Genomic DNA, 26112 nt, shown 5'->3' on the forward strand with positions numbered 1-26112 from the left:
CCGCTGGTGAGGCCCCCAGCGCATGTCGGCCGGTGTCCAGCTGAGAAAATTAGTTTCCAATGTAGTATTAATAACTAAACAATTAAATAATAAACATATTGCATTGTCTACTTACCACCAGGACAATAAGATGATCTGGACTCTGGCTGCAGTCTGGCTCTGGGGACTCCATTGTCACTCTCCCCCCCCCCCTTCCCTCGTCACTCTCATAATTCCCCCCCCCCAATCACTCTCATTATTTCCCCCCCCCCCGCCATCACTCTCATTATTTCCCCCCCCCATCACTCTCATTATTCTCCCCCCCCATCACTCTCATTATTCTCCCCCCCCATCACTCTCATTATTCTCTCCCCCCCATCACTCTCATTATTCTCCCCCCCATCACTCTCATTATTCTCCCCCCCATCACTCTCATTATTTCCCCCCCCCCCGCCATCACTCTCATTATTTCCCCCCATCACTCTCATTATTCTCCCCCCATCACTCTCATTATTCTCTCCCCCATCACTCTCATTATTCTCTCCCCCCCATCACTCTCATTATTCTCCCCCCCCCATCACTCTCATTATTCTCTCCCCCCCATCACTCTCATTATTCTCTCCCCCCCATCACTCTCATTATTCTCCCCCCCCCATCACTCTCATTATTCTCCCCCCCCATCACTCTCATTATTCTCCCCCCCCATCACTCTCATTATTCCCCCCCATCACTCTCATTATTCTCCCCCCATCACTCTCATTATTCTCCCCCCCCATCACTCTCATTATTTCTCCCCCCCCATCACTCTCATTATTTCTCCCCCCCATCACTCTCATTATTTCTCCCCCCCCATCACTCTCATTATTTCTCCCCCCCATCACTCTCATTATTTCTCCCCCCCCATTCACTCTCATTATTTCTCCCCCCCATCACTCTCATTATTTCTCCCCCCCCATCACTCTCATTATTTCTCCCCCCCATCACTCTCATTATTTCTCCCCCCCCCATCACTCTCATTATTTCCTCCCCCCCTCCCCCTTTTCACTCTCTTTTCCACCTCTAATGTAGCGTGGCCGAGCTCTGTTCGATCCGCGGTACAGGAGCATTTGTTTCCTGTACCTGGCCGGACTGACAGGAAGTGCACACTAAGTGAGCACTTCCTTTCAGTCCGGCCGGGTACAGGAAACAAAAGCTCCTGTACCGCGAATCGAACAGAGCTCGGCCACGCTACATTAACAGCTCACAGCAGGCGCAGGCAGGCGCTCAGCCTCAGCCACTCAGGCGGCGCAGAATGAGGGGCGCCGCCAGCCGCCCGAACTTATATAAGCAAGTTTTTTTTTTTTAAACCGCAACATGCGCCCCCTGCTGAATACAGGGGAGGGGGAGATGGAGGGGGCGGGGGCCCGCCCCGTGGGAAAACATAAGTGCCGCCTCGCCTGCCCATTTTACATTGCGGGCTGTCGGCCGCCCGGCGCCCCTGTTGCTATGGCGCCCTGTGCGGCCGCACAGCCCGCACACCCCAAAGGCCGGCCCTGCCTGGGGCAAAAAACAATAAGGGCCCCCCACACACACACGACACTTGCTGACTTTAACGTCCCCCCTATCACTACATAAATACAGCGCCCCATACCTCTTACATCTAGTGACGTCTCCTTTGATGTAGATGTTCTCTGTCCTTGTCTTCTCCTTTCCGACCTTCAGACCAGACCACCATTTTGTCGCCATTTTCCGTCTCTGCAGTTTGACAAAAAAAATCTTAGTTTACTACTTTTCCATCATCCTCCCATCTTCTAGAAAAATCATCCTACTACCCCGAATACTGTGCCGCTGTGCTCCCCAATACTATACTGCAGAAACAGAAAAAACCTGATAATACTAGCACCACACAGAGCCCCCCATATAAAATGCCCCTTCTTTGTGGCCTCAGTAGAAGCCCCCATAGTGCCCCATAATAATGTGCCAGTATCAAGTGCCTCTCTTCCACCTGCCATGTGCCAGTATCAAGTGCCAAACCCCCTATGAGCCAGTATCAAGTGCCAACCCCCCATGTGCCAGTATCAAGTGCCTCTCCATGCCCCCCATGTGCCAGTAACAAGTGCCTCTCCATGCCCCCATGTGCCAGTAACAAGTGCCAAACCCCCCATGTGCCAGTAACAAGTGCCAAACCCCCCATATGCCAGTAACAAGTTCCTTTCCATGGCCACCATGTGCCAGTAACAAGTGCCAAACCCCCCATGTGTCAGTAACAAGTGCCTATCTTCCCCCCATGTGCCTGTATCAAGTGCCAACCCCCCATGTGCCAGTATCAAGTGTCAACCCCCCATGTGCCAGTATCAAGTGCAGGGGCGTAGCTAGAAATGACTGGGCCCCATAGCAAAAAAAATTATGGGCCCCCCCTCCCGGATCTCCCACCCCCACATACCTATTGGACCTCCCACCCCTTCCAGAGCTCCCACCTAAACACCCCTTCAGGACCTCCCACCCCAACATCCCCCCCAAGTGTCGTCCACAGATCCCCCCTTAAGTGTCGTCCACAGATCCCCCTTTAAGTGTCGTCCACAGATCCCCCCCTTCAGTGTCGTCCACAGATCCCCCCTTCAGTGTCGTCCACAGATCCCCCCTTTAGTGTCCTCCACAGATCCCCCCTTTAGTGTCCTCCACAGATCCCCCCTTTAGTGTCCTCCACAGATCCCCCCTTTAGTGTCCTCCACAGATCCCCCCTTTAGTGTCCTCCACAGATCCCCCCTTTAGTGTCCTCCACAGATCCCCCCTTTAGTGTCCTCCACAGATCCCCCCTTAGTGTCCTCCACAGATCCCCCCTTCAGTGTCCTCCACAGATCCCCCCTTCAGTGTCCTCCACAGATCCCCCCTTCAGTGTCCTCCACAGATCCCCCCTTCAGTGTCCTCCACAGATCCCCCCTTCAGTGTCCTCCACAGATCCCCCCTTCAGTGTCCTCCACAGATCCCCCCTTCAGTGTCCTCCACAGATCCCCCCTTCAGTGTCCTCCACAGATCCCCCCCTTCAGTGTCCTCCACAGATCCCCCCTTCACTGTCCTACCTCATCTTCTGCTCGTGCAGCAGTGCGCCTCGGGCCCGCCTACTCCAGTCCTGACCTGACTACTCCTCTGCTTCCTTGGCTTCCCCCCCAGCCAGGCCCGAGCCGTGGACCGCCCAAGCCCCGCCCACTACAGCCGCGGCCCGCCCAAGCCCCGCCCACCTGGCTGCCCGGCTGTGTAAAAAATAAATAAAAAAAATGAATGCAGTCCGGGACGGGCCCCCAGTGGCGTAGGGCCCCATAGCCACTGCTATGGTTGCTATGGCTATCCCTACGCCACTGATCAAGTGCCAAACCCCTCCATGTGCCAGTGTCAAGTGCCAAACCCTTCCATGTGCCAGTGTCAAGTGCCAAACCCCTCCATGTGACAGTATCAAGTGCCAAACCCCCCCTCATGTGCCAGAATAAAGTGCCAACCCCCCATGTGCCAGTATCAAGTGCCAAACCCTTCCATGTGCCAGTATCAAGTGCCAAACCCCTCCATGTCCAGTATCAAGTGCCAAACCCCCCATGTGCCATGATCAAGTGCCAAACCCCCCACCCCCATGTGCCAGGATCAATTGCCAACCCCCCCATGTGCCAATATCAAGTGCCTCCCGTTCCCCCCATGTGGCAGTAAAAGTCCGGTATTAAAAAACAAAAAAGACTTATACTTACCTCCATCACACAGCGACACAGGCTTCTTCCGAACTGTGTCCCGCGCTGTACGGCTCAGGCGGCGCGATTACGTTATTGCGCCACCTGCACCGGCCTTTGTGAGACCCATGATGTTATATACAGGGTGAGTCAAAAGTCTCAGGTTCAAAAGTTATCAACACAGAAATTAAAACCTTCAGAGTTCTGTGTTCAGAACCAGGGACAACGCATTGAACCCATCAAATAGCCGTGCATCACATGGTACTTTCTGTGTTGATAACTTTTGAACAACAAGAAATTTGGGAATGTGAATGTGGCAACCGATTTCTCAGAAAATTCTGGTCTTCTTTAACATGCTACATGACCCCCTTCCCATTGGAAAAATTATGAAGAGAAGTACGCCGGACCTTAGGTAGAGCGTGTGGACCGCAGAGGGCGCACGAAACAACCGGTCAAAGGCAATATTTTGGTTTCAGCAGTATTCCATTTATTCATAAGAAAATGCGTTTTGGGGTGCTAGAGTCCCCTTTATCAAGTCTAAAAGAAAGATTATATAAATAAAAATAAAATTAAAAAAAGGAGAAACGTGTTGGGAAAACACAAAATTTGTGCTCCCTTATAGTAATATATACAACAAACAAATAGATTATGATAATAAATATATAAGTAAATAAATGAATAAATTCGGATAAATATAAATACAAAAAGCATACACTGATAAAATATGTTTAAAAATTTGTTAATAATAATTATAATAGATGAGATAAATACTAAAACAAATACTGTTTCTGTACTGATGTTTTATAATAATATCTCTACCATGAGACTGATCTGTATGTCATATTTTACTAACACCAATGCAAGCCACTAGCATAAAAAACCATATACAGAACCAAACTTTTTGATATAGTTGCTGGTAAACCATAGTAGAAAAGCAAGGCTGATACTTCCATACGTTTGAAGAGAGACAGTATAAGATGTGAAAGGTAGCTGGCAAATGTAATGTAATGTGTCCACTGGCAAATGGGGTATTTTGTCTACTGGCAGACAGGGGGTATTTTTATCCCGAAGGGGATCAAAACCTATAGATATGTATTGTATGTATATTATATATACAGGTCCTTCTAAAAAAATTAGCATATTGTGATAAAGTTCATTATTTTCTGTTATGTACTGATAAACATTAGACTTTCATATATTTTAGATTCATTACACACAACTGAAGTAGTTCAAGCCTTTTATTGTTTTAATATTGATGATTTTGGCATACAGCTCATGAAAACCCAAAATTCCTATCTAAAAAAATGAGCATATTTCATCCGACCAATAAAAGAAAAGTATTTTTAATACAAAAAAAGTCAACCTTCAAATAATTATATTCAGTTATGCACTCAATACTTGGTCGGGAATCCTTTTGCAGAAATGACTGCTTCAATGCAGCGTGGCATGGAGGCAATCAGCCTGTGGCACTGCTGAGGTGTTATAGAGGCCCAAGATGCTTCGATAGCGGCCTTAAGCTCATCCAGAGTGTTGGGTCTTGCGTCTCTCAACTTTCTCTTCCCAATATCCCACAGATTCTCTATGGGGTTCAGGTCAGGAGAGTTGGCAGGCCAATTGAGCACAGTAATACCATGGTCAGTAAACCATTTACCAGTGGTTTTGGCACTGTGAGCAGGGGCCAGGTCGTGCTGAAAAATGAAATCTTCATCTCAATAAAGCTTTTCAGCAGATGGAAGCATGAAGTGCTCCAAAATCTCCTGATAGCTAGCTGCATTGACCCTGCCCTTGATAAAACACAGTGGACCAACACCAGCAGCTGACATGGCACCCCAGACCATCACTGACTGTGGGTACTTGACACTGGACTTCAGGCATTTTGGCATTTCCCTCTCCCCAGTCTTCCTCCAGACTCTGGCACCTTGATTTCCGAATGACATGCAAAATTTGCTTTCATCCGAAAAAAGTACTTTGGACCACTGAGCAACAGTCCAGTGCTGCTTCTCTGTAGCCCAGGTCAGGCGCTTCTGCCGCTGTTTCTGGTTCAAAAGTGGCTTGACCTGGGGAATGCGGCACCTGTAGCCCATTTCCTGCACACGCCTGTACACAGTGGCTCTGGATGTTTCTACTCCAGACTCAGTCCACTGCTTCCGCAGGTCCCCCAAGGTCTGGAATCGGTCCTTCTCCACAATCTTCCTCAGGGTCCGGTCACCTCTTCTCGTTGTGCAGCGTTTTCTGCCACACTTTTTCCTTCCCACAGACTTCCCACTGAGGAGCCTTGATACAGCACTCTGGGAACAGCCTATTCGTTCATAAATTTCTTTCTATGTCTTACCCTCTTGCTTGAGGGTGTCAATGATGGCCTTCTGGACAGCAGTCAGTTCGGCAGTCTTACCCATGATTGCGGTTTTGAGTAATGAACCAGGCTGGGAGTTTTTAAAAGCCTCAGGAATCTTTTTCAGGTGTTTAGAGTTAATTAGTTGATTCAGATGATTAGGTTAATAGCTCGTTTAGAGAACCTTTTCATGATATGCTCATTTTTGGAGATAGGAATTTTGGGTTTTCATGAGCTGTATGCCAAAATCATCAATATTAAAACAATAAAAGGCTTGAACTACTTCAGTTGTGTGTAATGAATCTAAAATATATGAAAGTCTAATGTTTATCAGTACATTACAGAAAATAATGAACTTTATCACAATATGCTAATTTTTTTTAGAAGGACCTGTATATATAAATAAATAAATATAGCACCACCTTAGGAGCAGGTAAGGATGGGTGCAAAGTCCAAGTACGGTAACTGGAGCTTACCCACTTGTAGACAATGAAAAAAATCGGACTGCACTCCAAACGGTTTCTTCAGTAAAACAGCAAGTTGTGTTTATTCACCCATGTGGTGGCAGCAAAAAAAGCGACGTTTCGGCTCAACATGAAGAAACCGTTTGGAGTGCAGTCCGATTTTTTTTCATTATATATATATATATATATATATATATTAGAACATACACACATAATACATATATATATATATATATATATATATATTATACATACAATACATATCTATAGGTTTTGATCCCCTTCGGGATAAAAAATACCCCATGTCTGCCAGTAGACAAAATGCCCCTCCAGCATACCACATGTGCAGGGCAAGGCGGTGTCAGGCTGTTTTGCACCTCTTTTGCCTGGGCGAACGGAGTAACACAGGGGAGGAACTGCTCCGTGTCCTTCATCAAGGAATTGAATCCTTCCTCTGCGACAGTTTAAAATCGGAACCATGGTGACCAACAACGGGAAAAACATGGTGTCGGCGTTGAGTCAAGGAGGGCTTAGCCATGCGCCCTGCATGGTACACGTGTTCAATCTGGTTGTCAAGGGGTTGCTGAAGTTTCCACCCATTTGCAAGACATCCTAAAAATGTCCAAGAAACTTTGCATGCACTTCAGCCACTCATACATCGAAACGCACACCCTCCTTGAGCTGCAGCAGCAGAACGGCATCCCCCAACATAGGCTGATATGCAACGTTTCCAACCGTTGGAATTCCACCCTGAATATGTTGGGCTGACTATACGAACAGAGAAAGGCCATAAAGATTTCTTTATGATCCAAGCAGACAGGAGTACTCCCCTGTGTAACTTCGATGTCAGCCAGTGGCAGCTCATGTGTGACACCTGCCTTTTACTCAGGTCCTTTGAGGAGACTACATTATTTGTCAGTCGACAGGACTACGGGATGAACTACGTCATTGAGATGTGGAATGGAGGCAGGGAGTCCCTCCGAGTCACTTGCACAAATGGCCCGATACATGCTTACTTGTTTGCTTAGTGACAGCCAAATTGTCACCATTCGGCAGAGGGATGACTTCTGGCTCTCCACCTTGTTGAACACTCGCTACCGGTCCAAAATGGGGATCTTTTTTAAACCCACTGAGAGGGAGGACAAACTGAACTACTATAGAGACATCCTATGTAGTTAGTTGGCCGCTGCCTATCTGCGTCATCATCAATCCTCTCGCAGGTCTGATCGGGGAAGGGGGGTAGGCGCAGTTCTACTTCCATCAGCAGCAACATGAGTCTAGTGTCGCTGATGAGCAACTTTCTTGACCTACAGCGAGAAGAAACTACTGACCACCAGCAGCAGCAGCAGCTAGACCTGAAGCAGGATCTGAACCAGCAGGTGATGGCATTCTTGGACAGCACCCTGCTACCCCACATTGAAGATCCGCTGGATTACTGGGCAGCCAAACTGGATTTTGGTCCGCAACTAGCAGAGTTTTCCCTGGAAAAGCTGTCCTGCCCAGCTAGTAGTGTGGCATTAGAGCCGGTGTTTTGTGTGGCAGGGGCCATAGTTACCCCAAGAAGAACTCAACTGTCTGCCCAAAATGTGGATTTACTGACCTTTGTCAAGATCAATCAGCTGTGAATCAGCCAAGATTTCCACCCACCAATGCCTGAAACATCAGGCTAGATCATCCATGGTGCCACACCAACACTTTGACAAAAGAGACCTGTTTCTTCTGGCTACCTGCCTCAGCTACTATTCTGATGCTACCACCTGCATGATGCTCCAAACATCTGATGACAAGCGCTCCTTCTTTCACCCACCATCTTCAGCTGGTACTGGTATTGCCACCCACCTCCATACTATGTCACCTTGCCACTCTGTGGTCTCTTTATGCTGCTGCCACCTCCACACTATGTCACCTTGCCACTCTGTCATCTCCAGATGCTGCTGCCACCTCCACACTATGTCACCTTGCCAGTCTGTGGTCTCCTGATGCTGATGCTACCTCAACAATATGTCACCTTGCCACTCTGTGGCCTCCTGATGATGCTGCTGCCACCTCCATACTCTGTCATTGTGCAACCCTGTGGCCTCCTCCTGATGCTGCTGCAACCTCCACACTCTATCATTGTGCCACTCTGTGCTCTTCTCATGCTGCTGCTGCCACCTCAACACTGTCATTGTGCCACTCTGTGGCCTCCTCCTGATGCTGCTGCCACCTCCAGACTCTATCATTGGGCCACTCTGACCACTCTGTGGTCTCCTCATGCTGCTTCCACCTTACCACTGTGTCATAGGGCCACTCTTTGAACTTCTCGTGCTGTTCCCACCCTCCCCACTTCATGACTGGGCCACTATTTTGCCCTTTGGCCTGGCTGACATCATTTATTTGACCCTTCTTCTGATCTGTCAGAAGGAAGGAAAAATTTGACGCACAACTGATCCTGTTTTTGTAGCATCTGTAATGTCTTTATGGTTCCATCAGAATTGCCTTGTGATTTGGTAGCCAAAAGCAGGAGTGGGTATAAAACACAGAAGATGACAAATATTCAATTCACGTGTCATCTCTGCTTTGGATCCACTCCTGTTTTTTTGGGCTTTAGCAATACTGATGGATTACTGACCAAATGCTGATCGAGTGAAGGAGGATGCTCCACAGACAGGATCAGATTTTTGGGGGTTATTGTTCTGACAGATCAGAGGACGGGCAAAATAATCAGTGACGTCAACACAAACTTACTGCTGACACCCTCTCCACTCTGTTGGAGGGGGGGCTCTACTTGTATAAATGTTGAATAGAACAGGTTCTGTAGACATCTATATGGAATCAGCTGCCGATGGTGTAAAAGGTGTGCACTTCTTCTTGATGCTAACATTGACCTGTAAGACCACAGTTGAGTTATTTGTAGGGATGAGCGAACTCGAACTGTATAGTTCGGGTTCGTACCGAATTTTGGGGTGTCCGTGACACGGACCCGAACCCGGACATTTTCGTAAAAGTCCGGGTTCGGGTTCGGTGTTCGTCGCTTTCTTGGCGCTTTTGTGACGCTTTCTTGGCGCTTTTTGAAAGGCTGCAAAGCAGCCAATCAACAAGCGTCATACTACTTGCCCCAAGAGGCCGTCACAGCCATGCCTACTATTGGCATGGCTGTGATTGGCCAGAGCACCATGTGACCCAGCCTCTATTTAAGCTGGAGTCACATAGCGCCGCCCGTCACTCTGCTCTGATTAGCATAGGGAGAGGTTGCGGCTGCGACAGTAGGGCGAGATTAGGCAGATTAACTCCTCCAAAGGACTTGATTAATCAATCGATCTGCAACTGTGCATCATTGACTTGCTGAAATTCAATTGCTCACTGTTTTTAGGCTGCCCAGACCGTTTGTCAGTCACTTTTTTCTGGGATGATCGGCGGCCATTTTGTGTCTTGTGGTGCGCCAGCACAAGCTGCGACCAAGTGCATTTAACCCTCAATGGTGTGGTTGTTTTTTGGCTAAAGCCTACATCAGGGTGAAGCTGTCACACCAAGTGCATTTAACCAGCAATAGTCTGTTTATTTTTTGGCCATATACTACATCAGGGGCAAGCTGCGCCTGTCACCAAGTGCATTTAACCCTCAATGGTGTGTTTGTTTTTTGGCTAAAGCCTACATCAGGGTGAAGCTGTCACACTAAGTGCATTTAACCAGCAATAGTCTGTTTATTTTTTGGCCATATACTACATCAGGGGCAAGCTGCGCCCGTCACCAAGTGCATTTAACCCTCAGTAGTGTGGTTGGTCAAGCTGTCACACCAAGTGCATTTAACCAGCAATAGTCTGTTAATTTTTTGGCCATATACTACATCAGGGGCAAGCTGCGCCCGTCACCAAGTGCATTTAACCCTCAGTAGTGTGGTTGGTCAAGCTGTCACACCAAGTGCATTTACCAGCAATAGTCTGTTCATTTTTTGGCCATATACTACATCAGGGGCAAGCTGCGCCTGTCACCAAGTGCATTTAACCCTCAATGGTGTGGTTGTTTTTTGGCTAAAGCCTACATCAGGGTGAAGCTGTCACACCAAGTGCATTTAACCAGCAATAGTCTGTTCATTTTTTGGCCATATACTACATCAGGGGCAAGCTGCGCCCGTCACCAAGTGCATTTAACCCTCAGTAGTGTGGTTGGTCAAGCTGTCACATCAAGTGCATTTAACCAGCAATAGTCTGTTAATTTTTTGGCCATATACTACATCAGGGGCAAGCTGCGCCCGTCACCAAGTGCATTTAACCCTCAGTAGTGTGGTTGGTCAAGCTGTCACACCAAGTGCATTTAACCAGCAATAGTGTGGTTATTTTTTGGCCATATCCCAGTCTAATTCTGTCAGTAAATCCATACCGGTCACCCTGCGCCTAAATACTAGGCCTCAAATTTATATCCTGCTAAATCTGTCGTTACTGCTGTACTGTTGTGGCTGGGCAAGTTATTTAGTGTCCGTCAAAGCACATTTTTTGTTCAGGGTTGAAATACAATTCCCAATTTAGCAATTTCATAATTTAGTGGTTTCTGCTATATCAGAGCTATTTGAAATCTATCCCTAAAAGGGTATATAATATTCAAGTTGCACATAGGGTCATTCAGAATAACTTCACACACACGCTACTGTGCATTTCCAAGTCTAATTCTGTCACTAAATCCATACCGGTCACCCAGCGCCTAAATACTAGGCCTCAAATTTATATCCCGCTAAATCTGTCGTTACCACTGTACTGTTGTGGCTGGGCAAGTTATTTAGTGTCCGTCAAAGCACATTTTTTGTTCAGGGTTGAAATACAATTCCCAATTTAGCAATTTCATAATTTAGTGGTTTCTGCTATATCAGAGCTATTTGAAATCTATCCCTAAAAGGGTATATAATATTCAAGGTGCACATAGGGTCATTCAGAATAACTTCACACACACGCTACTGTGCATTTCCAAGTCTAATTCTGTCAGTAAATCCATACCGGTCACCCAGCGCCTAAATACTAGGCCTCAAATTTATATTCAGCTGAATTTGAATACAATACATTGGGCCAAATAATATTTTTGTTGTTGTGGTGAACCATAACAATGAGGAAAACATCTAGTAAGGGACGCGGACGTGGACATGGTCGTGGTGGTGTTAGTGGACCCTCTGGTGCTGGGATAGGACGTGGCCGTTCTGCCACAGCCACACGTCCTAGTGTACCAACTACCTCAGGTCCCAGTAGCCGCCAGAATTTACAGCGATATATGGTGGGGCCCAATGCCGTTCTAAGGATGGTAAGGCCTGAGTAGGTACAGGCATTAGTCAATTGGGTGGCCGACAGTGGATCCAGCACGTTCACATTATCTCCCACCCAGTCTTCTGCAGAAAGCGCACAGATGGCGCCTGAAAACCAACCCCATCAGTCTGTCACATCACCCCCATGCATATCAGGGAAACTGTCTGAGCCTCAAGTTATGCAGCAGTCTCTTATGCTGTTTGAAGACTCTGCTGGCAGGGTTTCCCAAGGGCATCCACCTAGCCCTTCCCCAGCGGTGGAAGACATAGACTGCACTGACGCACAACCACTTATGTTTCCTGATGATGAGGACATGGGAATACCACCTCAGCATGTCTCTGATGATGACGAAACACAGGTGCCAACTGCTGCGTCTTTCTGCAGTGTGCAGACTGAACAGGAGGTCAGGGATCAAGACTGGGTGGAAGACGATGCAGGGGACGATGAGGTCCTAGACCCCACATGGAATGAAGGTCGTGCCACTGACTTTCACAGTTCGGAGGAAGAGGCAGTGGTGAGACCGAGCCAACAGCGTAGCAAAAGAGGGAGCAGTGGGCAAAAGCAGAACACCCGCCGCCAAGAGACTCCGCCTGCTACTGACCGCCGCCATCTGGGACCGAGCACCACAAAGGCAGCTTCAAGGAGTTCCCTGGCATGGCACTTCTTCAAACAATGTGCTGACGACAAGACCCGAGTGGTTTGCACGCTGTGCCATCAGAGCCTGAAGCGAGGCATTAACGTTCTGAACCTGAGCACAACCTGCATGACCAGGCACCTGCATGCAAAGCATGAACTGCAGTGGAGTAAACACCTTAAAACCAAGTAAGTCACTCAGGCTCCCCCTGCTACCTCTTCTGCTGCTGCCGCCTCGGCCTCTTCTGCTGCTGCCGCCTCGGCCTCTTCCTCCGCCTCTGGAGGAACGTTGGCACCTGCCGCCCAGCAAACAGGGGATGTACCACCAACACCACCACCACCTCCGTCACCAAGCGTCTCAACCATGTCACACGGCAGCGTTCAGCTCTCCATCTCACAAACATTTGAGAGAAAGCGTAAATTCCCACCTAGCCACCCTCGATCCCTGGCCCTGAATGCCAGCATTTCTAAACTACTGGCCTATGAAATGCTGTCATTTAGGCTGGTGGACACAGACAGCTTCAAACAGCTCATGTCGCTTGCTGTCCCACAGTATGTTGTTTCCAGCCGCCACTACTTCTCCAAGAGAGCCGTGCCTTCCCTGCACAACCAAGTATCCGATAAAATCAAGTGTGCACTGCGCAACGCCATCTGTAGCAAGGTCCACCTAACCACAGATATGTGGACCAGTAAGCACGGCCAGGGACGCTATATCTCCCTAACTGCACACTGGGTAAATGTAGTGGCAGCTGGGCCCCAGGCGGAGAGCTGTTTGGCGCACGTCCTTCCGCCGCCAAGGATCGCAGGGCAACATTCTTTGCCTCCTGTTGCCACCTCCTCCTTCTCGGCTTCCTCCTCCTCTTCTTCCACCTGCTCATCTAGTCAGCCACACACCTTCACCACCAACTTCAGCACAGCCCGGGGTAAACGTCAGCAGGCCATTCTGAAACTCATATGTTTGGGGGACAGGCCCCACACCGCACAGGAGTTGTGGCGGGGTATAGAACAACAGACCGACGAGTGATTGCTGCCGGTGAGCCTCAAGCCGGGCCTGGTGGTGTGTGATAATGGGCGAAATCTCGTTGCAGCTCTGGGACTAGCCGGTTTGACGCACATCCCTTGCTTGGCGCATGTGCTGAATTTGGTGGTGCAGAAGTTCATTCACAACTACCCCGACATGTCAGAGCTGCTGCATAAAGTGCGGGCCGTCTGTTCGCGCTTCCGGCGTTCACATCCTGCTGCTGCTCGCCTGTCTGCGCTACAGCGTAACTTCGGCCTTCCCGCTCACCGCCTCATATGCGACGTGCCCACCAGGTGGAACTCCACCTTGCACATGCTGGACAGACTGTGCGAGCAGCAGCAGGCCATAGTGGAGTTTCAGCTGCAGCACGCACGGGTCAGTCGCACTACAGAACAGCACCACTTCACCACCAATGACTGGGCCTCCATGCGAGACCTGTGTGCCCTGTTGCGCTGTTTCGAGTACTCCACCAACATGGCCAGTGGCGATGACGCCGTTATCAGCGTTACAATACCACTTCTATGTCTCCTTGAGAAAACACTTAGGGCGATGATGGAATAGGAGGTGGCCCAGGAGGAGGAGGAGGAGGAGGAAGAGGGGTCATTTTTAGCACTTTCAGGCCAGTCTCTTCGAAGTGACTCAGAGGGAGGTTTTTGGCAACAGCAGAGGCCAGGTACAAATGTGGCCAGCCAGGGCCCACTACTGGAGGATGAGGAGGAGGTGGAGGAGGATGAGGATGAAGCATGGTCACAGCGGGATGGCACCCAACGCAGCTCGGGTCCATCACTGGTGCGTGGCTGGGGGGAAAGGCAGGACGATGACGATACGCCTCCCACAGAGGACAGCTTGTCCTTACCCCTGGGCAGCCTGGCACACATGAGCGACTACATGCTGCAGTGCCTGCGCAACGACAGCAGAGTTGCCCACATTTTAACCTGTGCGGACTACTGGGTTGCCACCCTGCTGGATACACGCTACAAAGACAATGTGCCCACCTTACTTCCTGCACTGGAGCGTGATAGGAAGATGCGCGAGTACAAGCGCACGTTGGTAGACGCGCTACTGAGAGCATTCCCAAATGTCACAGGGGAACAAGTGGAAGCCCAAGGCCAAGGCAGAGGAGGAGCAAGAGGTCGCCAAGGCAGCTGTGTCACGGCCAGCTCCTCTGAGGGCAGGGTTAGCATGGCAGAGATGTGGAAAACTTTTGTCAACACGCCACAGCTAACTGCACCACCACCTGATACGGAACGTGTTAGCAGGAGGCAACATTTCACTAACATGGTGTAACAGTACGTGTGCACACCCCTCCACGTACTGACTGATGGTTCGGCCCCATTCAACTTCTGGGTCTCTAAATTGTCCACGTGGCCAGAGCTAGCCTTTTATGCCTTGGAGGTGCTGGCCTGCCCGGCGGCCAGCGTTTTGTCTGAACGTGTATTCAGCATGGCAGGGGGCGTCATTACAGACAAACGCAGCCGCCTGTCTACAGCCAATGTGGACAATCTGACGTTCATAAAAATGAACCAGGCATGGATCCCACAGGACCTGTCCGTCCCTTGTCCAGATTAGACATTAACTACCTCCCCTTAACCATATATTATTGGACTCCAGGGCACTTCCTCATTCAATCCTATTTTTATTTTCATTTTACCATTATATTGCGAGGCTACCCAAAGTTGAATGAACCTCTCCTCTGTCTGGGTGCCGGGGCCTAAATATATGCCAATGGACTGTTCCAATGTTGGGTGACGTGAAGCCTGATTCTCTGCTATGACATGCAGACTAATTCTCTGCTGACATGAAGCCAGATCCTCTGTTACGGGACCTCTCTCCTCTGCCTGGGTGCTGGGCCTAAATATCTGACAATGGACTGTTGCAGTGGTGGCTGACGTGAAGCCTGATTTTCTGCTATGACATGCAGACTGATTCTCTGCTGACATGAAGCCAGATCCTCTGTTACGGGACCTCTCTCCTCTGCCTGGGTGCTGGGCCTAAATATCTGACAATGGACTGTTGCAGTGGTGGCTGACGTGAAGCCTGATTTTCTGCTATGAGATGCAGACTGATTCTCTGCTGACATGAAGCCAGATCCTCTGTTACGGGACCTCTCTCCTCTGCCTGTGTGCTGGGCCTAAATATATGCCAATGGACTGTTGCAGTGGTGGCTGACGTGAAGCCTCATTCTCTGCTATGACATGCAGACTAATTCTCTGCTGACATGAAGCCAGATTGTCTGTTACGGGACCTCTCTCCTCTGCGTGGGTGCTGGGCCTAAATTTATGACAATGGACTGTTGCAGTGGTGGCTGACGTGAAGCCTGATTCTCTGCTATGACATGCAGACTGATTCTCTGCTGACATGAAGACAGATTCTCTGTTACGGGACCTCTCTCCTCTGCCTGGGTGCCGGGGCCTAAATATCTGAGAATAGACTGTTCTAGTGGTGGGTGACGTGAAGCCAGATTCTCTGCTATGGGACCTCTCTCCAATTGATTTTGGTTTATTTTTATTTAATTTTTATTTTAATTCATTTCCCTATCCACATTTGTTTGCAGGGGATTTACCTACATGTTGCTGCCTTTTGCAGCCCTCTAGCCCTTTCCTGGGCTGTTTTACAGCCTTTTTAGTACCGAAAAGTTCGGGTCCCCATTGACTTCAATGGGGTTCGGGTTCGGGACGAAGTTCGGATCGGGTTCGGATCCCGAACCCGAACATTTCCGGGAAGTTCGGCCGAACTTCTCGAACCCGAACATCCAGGTGTTCGCTCAACTCTAGTTATTTGGTCAGTTTTGGCCCCGTAACTGCCCAAATAAGTGAAATGTGCAGAGATTCTAAGAGCGACGCCTGTCATCTGCATGTCATACTGATTCACAGCATTGTTTCACTATCACAGCAGACTCCCTATGCAGTGTTACTGCAAGGCACAGTGTTCTACACCACTATAAAGGCTCTCTGCAGCCAGGAAATAGCTGTTCTTGAAAAGCAATTTGCCGCAAATACATTTGGATTCAACCACATTTTTTTAGAAAAATTCAGCGAACCGGCCGAATAAAATTTTTGAGAAATTCGCTCATCTATATAAATATATATATATATATATATATATATATATATATATATATATATATATCCTCTGGATAAAAACAGACCGAAGAGATAGCAGGAGCACAAACATATGTTCTCTTTTCTGTAGAAATGTATAGTGTAGTGTCTTCACTGTAAAGTTTATGTTGCATGCTGTATTAATTATTGTATTACTATAGATATATATTTTATTTTAAATGTTATATTTTCTTTTTTTCTTTTTATTGATGGCTTTTATAATAATAAAATTGTCATGAAGCATAATTTGCTCAGCATTTATCGATCGTCTGATTCCTAACATTTTTAGAGAAGTACTTTTATATTTTTTCTTGAACAATAAGTTCTCTTTCTATCCAAGCAAAGTTTATGTGTTATTGATTTTGAGAAAGAAGCTGTTGCCTTATTTGTTATGTTTATCTAATTCTTTTCTATTTCTTTTTCTTCTCTAAATATTTCATTGGCATGCAGGCGATGGTAAGTACTCACCTGACATCTTATATGTAGACTGTGTTTAGACATACTATTTAATGAGAAGTTAAAGAGATATTTAAAGGCTTGTGGTCTCTGTTCTGTAACATAGCATTGGTGTGTACAGAGTGAAAATGTATAACTCCAGAAAATCAATGGCATACTATAATGCTTCTGACATGAAACATAGCTTAAGGTAAGCTAAAGGAGTTGCCCCACAATAATATTCTACAGTTTTCAAACCAGCACCTGGATCTGAATAGTTTTTTAATTGCATGCAATTAAAAATTGTGTATAGCTACTGAATTATTCAATAAAATATATTTGTATAGTGCCACTTAATTTCTTATTTCTTTGACCTTCTCACTGAGATGGCCGCACATGCTCAGGTTCATCCTTCAACTGCCTCCTGAGCTGTGATAGGGAGAGCATGGACACGCCCCCTTTGCTGCAACAGAAAAGACACTCCCCTTGAGCTACCAGCTTAATGGGTTTCTACCACCTCATTTGGACTTAATTAAGCTGTCAGACACTAGCGATCTGCTAGTGTCTGCTCTACCTAACCATGCTATTCCAAGTCCTTTGTGTGTAGCCTCTAGGTGCTATGGGGGAGTCTTTTCAGCACCTAGAGGCTATGTCTACTCACCCTGTATTCCGCCCTGCTCGTCCGTCAAGCCCGCCCATCTCCTCTAGATTGCCAGCCTCCATCTCATCCATCGGCCGAATTCTCGCACCTGCGCTGTGTGTGTCTGTATTCGGCACAGGCTCAGTGACTGTCTGACTGCGCCGGCATCTCCACTGCGCCTGCGCCGATTACGTCAGAGTGCTCCGAGGAACAGACGACGCCCGGCCGGTCAGACAGTCACTGCGCCTGCGGCGAATACAGATGCACACGGCGCAGGTGCGAGAATTCGGACGATGGATGAGATGGAGGCTGGCAATCTAGAGGAGATGGGCGGGCTTGACGGACGAGCGGGGCGGAATGCAGGGTGAGTAGACAGAGCCTCTAGGTGCTGAAAAGACGCCCTCATAGCACCTAGAGGCTCATTTGCATAGCGATACAAGTTGTTTTTTTAGTGTAACGGCTGCACACAAAGGTCTTACAATAGCATGGTTAGGTAAAGCAGACACTAGCAGATCGCTAGTGTCTGACAGCTTATTAGGTCCAAATGAGGTGGTAGAAACCCTTTAATATAAATCTTACAGAGAAATGAATGTGGAGATCTCTGGATCCATGTGAGGTACAAGGTGGGTTCTAGATTTGTTAGGAAGATATTGTCATGTACCATATAATGTCTGATTTTCATTTTCTACATTAGTCATGGGATAGCCCCTTTAATAACATAATAAAGAAGAAGCCATTGTTAAAGTAATGGTGCACTGCTCTATGTGGTTAACATAATGGAGTCATTTATTATGACCCCCCACCCCCCACCCCCATGCCAGAAAGTGGCATAAAAAATTCACAGGCTTATATACGCAACCTAGCCACTCTCTGACAAAGGGAGAGTGGTAGGTTGGGACAAGGGTGTGGTATGGACGGGGACATTGGCCCACCACATTCAATATTATTATTTACGCAAGTTTATTGGTGTAAATGACAACTGAAATGTACTCCACCTGAAAGTGGGAGTAGATTTCAGTTTAGGTGCACAGACTACCTGAGGATGCACATAATTTATGATGAGGCTTTCGCCTCGTCATAAATTAAACACATTCTCCAGTGGTATAAGGATGTCAAAGACCAGTGTAAATTGCTGGTCTTTAATAAATGACCCTAAATGTGTCTGCGCCTCTCCGTCTCTTATTCACGTTATATTAGAATTGCCATTATTCGCAAATACTGTAGCAAAGAGCATCACAGCATGCTGTGTTAATAGTACAGTGCACTGGTGGTTACTTTAAAGGGCATCTGTCAGCAGATTTGTACCTATGACACTGGCTGACCTGTTACATGTGCATTTGGCAGGTAAAGGCATCTGTGTTGGTCTCATGTTCACATGTGTCCGCATTGCTGAGAAAAATGATGTTTTAATATATGCAAATGAGTGTCTAGAAGCGATGGGGCATCACCATTATACTTAGAAACCTAGATCTCTCTGCAACTGCTGCACCCTCTGCACTTTGATTGACAGGTCCAGGCGATGTAAACATTATTATGTCTGGCTCTGTCAATCAAAGTGCAGAGGACGCAGCAGTTGTAGAGAGAGCTAAGCCTCTAGGTATAGAGGCAACACTCCTGTTGCTCCTAGAACCTCAGTTGCATATATTAAATAAAAAAAATTCTCAGCTATGCAGGTACATGTGAACATGGGACCAACACACATTCCTTCAGCTGCCAACCTCACATGTAACAGGTCAGCCAGTTTCATAGGTACAAATCTGCTGAGAGTTGCACTTGTCTCATGATGACAAAGATGTTACATAATAAAGTCACAAGTACAGTCGTGGCCAAAAGTTTTGAGAATGACACAAATATTAGTTTTCACAAAGTTTGCTGCTAAACTGCTTTTAGATCTTTGTTTCAGTTGTTTCTGTGATGTAGTGAAATATAATTACCCGCACTTCATACGTTTCAAAGGCTTTTATTGACAATTACACAAGATTTATGTAAAGAGTCAGTATTTGCAGTGTTGGCCCTTCTTTTTCAGGACCTCTGCAATTCGACTGGGCATGCTCTCAATCAACTTCTGGGCCAATTCCTGACTGATAGCAACCCATTCTTTCATAATCACTTCTTGGAGTTTGTCAGAATTAGTGGGTTTTTGTTTGTCCACCTGCCTCTTAAGGACTTTTCCAAATTCCAATATTTATGTAATTCTCAAAACTTTTGGCCACGACTGTACATTTCAGTTTTACAGATGCATACCTGTTACATGAGGGCAGTATTACAAGGCTAGTATTTATCTTTAGAGATTTCCATGCATCCATGTGACATTGTATTTTCACAGGGTTTTGGGTGTTGCACCTGCAATATGGACATTAATATACAGCAGTATTATAGCAATATAAAATGCACTTATTGTGAGCAGCAAGATGTATCATGATTAGTGTTGATCGAGCATGCTCGGCCGAACACCTGTTATTGGCTATGCAGCCAATAAAAGTGCAGGTAGGTAATGCCCTCACTGTATTGCCAGTAGCCATGTTTGCTACTGGCATAACAGTGATTGGCAGGCCGGAATGCCTCATGGGGTGCTATATAGCACCCGATGACGCATGTTCGGCTCATTCGTAGTCAGGGAGAGCTGAGCATAGGAAGGGACAACAGTAAAGGGATTGTAATAGGAAGATTTTTTTACAAAAACTTTTCAGAGCCCCAAAAGTCCTTTAAAGGACTATTGTGTTACAGCAGCAATTTATATTTTTAACGCATTCTGCGCTAAATACTGTGTAATAGGCCGCTGAGGACAGTTAAATTATCTGCGCCACATCTACTGTTTAAGGTATGCGCATCCCTAAAATATCAGTGACATCAAGTGTACTTTTTCTGTAGAGGGTGTTCGCTGTGGACAGTTAAATTACCTGTGGTACCTGTCCTGTATAACGTTTCCTCATCACAAATACCTTTGTAAATTTGTTTGCGCATACACTTTCAAATCATAGGCTACTGTACGTGTGACATACTTTCAAGCATATATCACATTTAAAATGATTAAGGCGAGCAGTAAGGGACAGGGAAGTGGCCGTGATGCTGATGGTGCACGCAGAGGCCATCAACCTGGGCGCGGAGAAACTGTGCCTGCTGCCAGAGCACAAGAAAAACAATCATCCGCGATACCTAGCTTCATGTCCCAGTTTGCAGGGCGGCACAGGACAAAACTCTTGCAGTCAGACCAGTGCGAGCAGGTGGTCGGTTGGATTGCATCAGAAAATGCTTCCAGTCAGTTAAGCACCAACCTGTCTTCCACCATGTCCAGTCTCAGTAGCCAGGAGTCTGGTCAACACAATCCTCACACTGATCCTCCTTCCTCCCACTATGTACAGTCTGGCCAAACAAGTGATCCCACACTTGGATATTCTGAGGACCTCTTTTCATCGCCATTACTTGATTTGGCCCTCTCGCCAAGCACGCTTGAAGAGGGACATGAGATCTTGTGCCCTGAGTCTCAACCTTTTAAGCATCCACAGTTACAAGTACATGACGGTGGGGAACGGCAATTAGTGTTTAATGAGGTGGATGATGATGAGATACAGTTGCCAATAAATCAACCGCAATTAATGTTTCAAGAGGTTGATGAAAAGGATGAGACACAGTTGTCAATCACTGAGGTTGTGGTTAGGTCAACAAATCAGGAGGATGATAAAAGTGAGGAAGTGGAAGAGGAGGTGGTGGATGACGAGGTCACTGACCCAACCTGGGAAGGTGGACTGGCCGAGCGAGGACAGCAGTACAGATGGGGAGGGATCTGCAGCACCGCAACAGGCTGGAAAAGGCAGTGGGGTGCCAAAAGGGAGAAGGCGGTCCACACCAAACAGGCCAGAATTTGTTCCACGGAGCACCCGCTTGTGGATTTCTCCCTTGCCAAGGGTTATATGTTCCGCAGTATGGCGCTTCTTTGAGGAAAGTGCGGACGACAAAAGAATAGTAGTTTGCAACCTGTGCCATATGAAAATAAGCTGGGGCGTGGACACTAGCAACCTCACCACCACCAGCATGATCCACCACATGGCGTCCAAGTATTGTAATAAGTGGGATGAACGCCTGGGTCCACAATCTGTGTCTGCGGGTCACACCACTGCCTCCTCTTCCCCTATGTTACATGCTAGCCAATCCCCTGTCGAAGGTGCATGCCCACATACCTTCCTCCCTGCACCTGGAACTTTGCAAGCACAATCAGTGACCACATCCACTTCGTGTTTTAGAGGGTTATCTCAACTGAAGGCCCTCACCTACAACCTTTTAGAGGATCAGCTCACAGCAGACCCCCACCTAAAATCTTTTACAGGGTAAGCTCACTAGCAGGCCCGCACATATAATGTTTTACAGGGTCAGCCCAACTGAAGGCGCTCACATATAAAGTTTTAGAGGGTCAGCTCACCTGCAGGCCCTCCCCTACAATCTTTTAGAGGGTCATCTCACCAGCTGGCCCGCACCTAAAATCTTTTACAGAGTCAGCTCACCTGCAGGCCCTCCCATATAATTTATTACAAGGTCATCTCACCAGCAGGCCCGCACCTAAAATCTTTTACAAGGTCAGCTCACCTGCAGGCCCGCATCTAAAATATTTTACAGGGTCAGCTCACTGGCAGGCCCTCACCTAATTATACCTAATAGTTAATTTGCGCGCATGCTGCCTTGCTTGGATGTGGTATCCGTAGTTGTTTCATAGGCTCCCTTTCCGGAATAGAACCATGATTCCCCAGTTACCCGTGGTCACCATGGTTTGCGCTGAAAATAACATTGAAAGTTGATAGGGCAGACATCCGAATGGATCGTCGCCATCACTGGGACATGCGATCGGCCCCAGGTTATCTAGAGTCAGCAAAGCTGCAGCAGGCCCCGCCCATAATGTTTTAGATGGTCAGATCAGCAGGCGCTTGCTCCAAATGTTTTTGAGGGTCACCAGCAGGCCATCAATCACAATTTTTCAAGGCTGTATATGATGCCCTCCTTTATGCGTTTCAAACGCCGTTCTTAATGCTCCTTTAGCTGCCAGTGGATGCACCGAATTTATGTAGAGGAGCTGGCCTCTACATAACTTCACCATATCCACCTCCTGTCTAAATCTACGCCAGCTCCCTTGTTGGTGTAGATTTAGACCATTTTCTATGCCTAAAAAAGGCATGAAAATTGATAAATTAAATAGGCTTGGGCTGCCAACCAGAATTTTTCTTTTTACTGGACAAATTATCCCCAAATCACGGACAGCCAACATTGTTTACGGAAAAATTGGAAAACCATAATGAATGATAAAGATTATACCTAATTCATGTCTACAGCTAAATATACAGATAAGAACTCATTACCAGCACTTAGGCCTCATGCACACGACCGTTGTGTGCATCCGTGTCCGTTGTTCCGTTTTCTGTGATGTTCTGTGGACCCATTGACTTTCAATGGGTCCGTTGAAAACTCGGAAAATGCACCGTTTGTCATCCGCGTCCGTGATCCGTGTTTCCTGTCTGTCCAAAAAATATGACCTGTCCTATTTTTTTGACGGACAACGGTTCGCGGACCCATTCAAGTCAATGGGTCCGTGAAAAAACACGGAGGCACACAAGATTGTCATCCGCGTCCGTGATCCGTGTCGGTTTTTTTCCTATCATGGCAAACTTGACTTAGATTTTTTTTTCACTTTTCTGGTCTGGTGATCCTCCAAAAATCAAGGAAGACACACGGAAGAAAAAACGGACACGGATCACGGAACAACGGAACCCCGTTTTGCGGACCGTGAAAAAATACTGTTGTGTGCATGAGGCCTTAGTATGAGCTGTAAAATGATGATCATTACCACCAAAATAGTCTAGTCAAGTACCACCAGCTTAAAAACAATGTATTTTAAATGTTGTTGTTTTTTTAACGGACATAGGAAACAAAGTTGGTTATTTTAACGGACTGTCCAGCAATTTCTACACTGTTGGCAAACCTAAGACGGGCCTTCCGATCCGCCAACTTCCCTGCCCATGCTATGCCCTCTTTTTTAGACCGGGTGTTAGCGGGGAAAAATTGCAGATTGCTGCGCAAGTAATCTTTGAGCAGCAATCTGCGATAAATACAGTATACGCTAAAAAGTGGCAAATGAACTCAAATTGTTTCCCATGTCTGAATTACTCAAGGGTTTGTTTGGTGCTGTATACCGTCTATAATGTTGGCTTGAGGATGTATGACTTTGACATATAAGTATTTATGTATATTATTTGGTCTTTTACAACAGAACCAATAAATCTTACAGGACTATGTTTTTATAGATTCAAAATAATCCTTTGAACAAAGGGACCCCTTTAAGCAGAACCAAATCACTGTGCATGACCATATCCCACAAAGCACAGATTATTTCATTTTTCATGTAGAGGATGACAGCTTGACATAAAAGATTTGTTTCTTTGGAGAACACATGCATTTCCACACAGTTTCGGCAATGCACTTGCTGACAGTTTTCAGTTCTCAAGTGCATTGGTGATCGCTTGTCTGCATTACTTTCCTCAATACATTTATCAGCTTATCAGCCCACTTTTGCATTCACATTTGCTGGCCTTCCACAATAGCAGCTATGTTTCATTTTTAATACTTACAGAATATATGTTGTATGTGTTATGAGATATTTGCTTTAATCTAGTAAATGGTTAGTGGATTACAGCTCCCTTTCTCAATTCAACATCTTTTTTATTACTTTTATCCATTAAATAGTGTTGATCGAGCACTAAAGTGCTCGGGCGCTTGGGCCGAACACTTCAGGATGCTCGAGTGCTCTACCGAGTACCCGAGCACAATGAAAGTCAATAGGAGAACCCCAGCATTAAACCAGGCACTCCCTGCTCTGAAGGGGGAGGGCGTCTGGTTCATAGGAAAAGGTAAAAAATTTATGAAAACACCACAGAAATGGTTCGGGAACAGCATGGAGAGGATGTCTGGATGCATCTTGGACTCCCAGGTCGCTGCTCTGAACGATGTTGTTCGAGTAGTACGCCACTTTTACAGACTGACAATATTGCGCCCATAACTGAAGATGAAATTGATTTTAGTGAAAAAATTGTTAGGAAACATTCTTTCCTATATATTTTCTTGTATATAAAGTGCGAGTGCTGCCAAAAATTGCAAGCAAGAGGCACTCAGATACAACTTGTATATCACATAACGGAGGGCCTCATTCACATTGTGGTACAATTGATCATGTAGTGGGACTCCTCCACTCATAAAGCCTATGCACTAAGTGAAAGGGCTGCCAAAACTTACAAGGAACCGGCACTCCAATACACTCTTTGTTACACATAAAGGAGGGCATCATAACACCCTTTAAAAATTATGATTGATGTTCTGCTGGTGACCCTCAAAGAAATTTGGAGCAAGGGCCTGCTGATCTGACTATCTAAAACATTAGAAGATTGGGCCTGCTGCTGAGCTGAACCTCTAAAACATTAGAGGTGAGGGGCTGCTGCTGAGCTGACCATCAAAACAATTATGGTTTAGGGCCTGCTGGTGAGCTGACCCTCTAATAGGTCGTAGGTGAGGGCCTGCAGGTAAGCTGATCCTATAAAACATGATATGTGAGGGCTTGCAGGTGAGCTGACCCTATGAAAAGATTGTAGGTGAGGGCCTTCTGGGGAGCTTACCTTGTAAAACATTATATGTGAGGGACTGCAGATAAGCTGACCCTATAAAACATATGTGAGGGCCTGCAGGTGAGCTGACCCTGTAAAACATTATATGCGAGGGCCTGTAGGTGAGCTGACCCTGTAAAACATTATATGCGAGGGCGTGCAAGTGAGCTGACCCTGTAAAAGTTTGTAGGTGAGGGCTTGCAGTTGGGCTGACCCTGTAAAAGATTGTAGGTAAGGGCCTGCAGGTGAGCTTACCCTCTAAAAGGTTATTGGTGAGGGCATGTAGGTGAGCTAACCCTGTAAAACATTATATGCGAGGGCCTGCAGGTGAGCTGACCCTGTAAAAGATTGTAGGTGAGGGCCTGCTGGTGAGCTGACCCTCTAAAACAGGGGTGCACAACCTGCGGCCCGGGGGCCACATGCGGCCCTTGATACCATTCTATGCGGCCCCCAACCATCTGATAACAGACTTCTTGTCTTGTGGCTGCTCACATGTATTTTTAATGTATTTCTCCCATTAGATGGGAGTCCTGGAAGTGTAACTAGACATTAATGGTATAAAATGTGCGTTCAATATGCCATAAGTATAATATTTCAGTTGTTAATACATCTTTAAATTTTAATTTCTGCCCTCGTCATTGGTTCAGTCTGGCAATGTGGCCCCCAACCAGGAAACGTTGTGCACCCCTGCTCTAAAAGGTTGTAGGTGGGGGCCTGCAGGTTAGCTGACCCTGTAAAACATTATATGCAAGGGCCTGAAGGTGAGCTGACCCTGTAAAACATTATATGCGAAGGCATATTTGCGAGGGCATTATAATCGACATATAAGCATGTTGATATGATGGAAGAGGAGGAGGAAGATGAGAAAAGGAAAACTCAACCATGTATCCTTTTTTGTGGTGGAGGGGTTG

General features: G+C 46.8%; 1 protein-coding gene across 3 annotated transcripts in view; it reads left to right on the forward strand.

The window, feature by feature from the left end:
• Positions 1-26112, forward strand: part of UNC13C (unc-13 homolog C) — a 908495-nt gene that overhangs the window by 208010 nt on the left and 674373 nt on the right. For 2 of the 3 annotated variants that reach the window (XM_044279668.1, XM_044279667.1), the window contains one exon: positions 16940-16945. The exons of the other annotated variant lie outside the window; for it this stretch is intronic. In XM_044279668.1, the coding sequence (XP_044135603.1) occupies positions 16940-16945 (6 nt within the window). The remainder of the gene's footprint in view (positions 1-16939; positions 16946-26112) is intronic. 3 annotated transcript variants of the gene reach the window in all.

The sequence above is a fragment of the Bufo gargarizans genome, chromosome 2 (genome assembly GCF_014858855.1).
Source record: "Bufo gargarizans isolate SCDJY-AF-19 chromosome 2, ASM1485885v1, whole genome shotgun sequence".
NCBI lineage: Eukaryota > Metazoa > Chordata > Amphibia > Anura > Bufonidae > Bufo > Bufo gargarizans.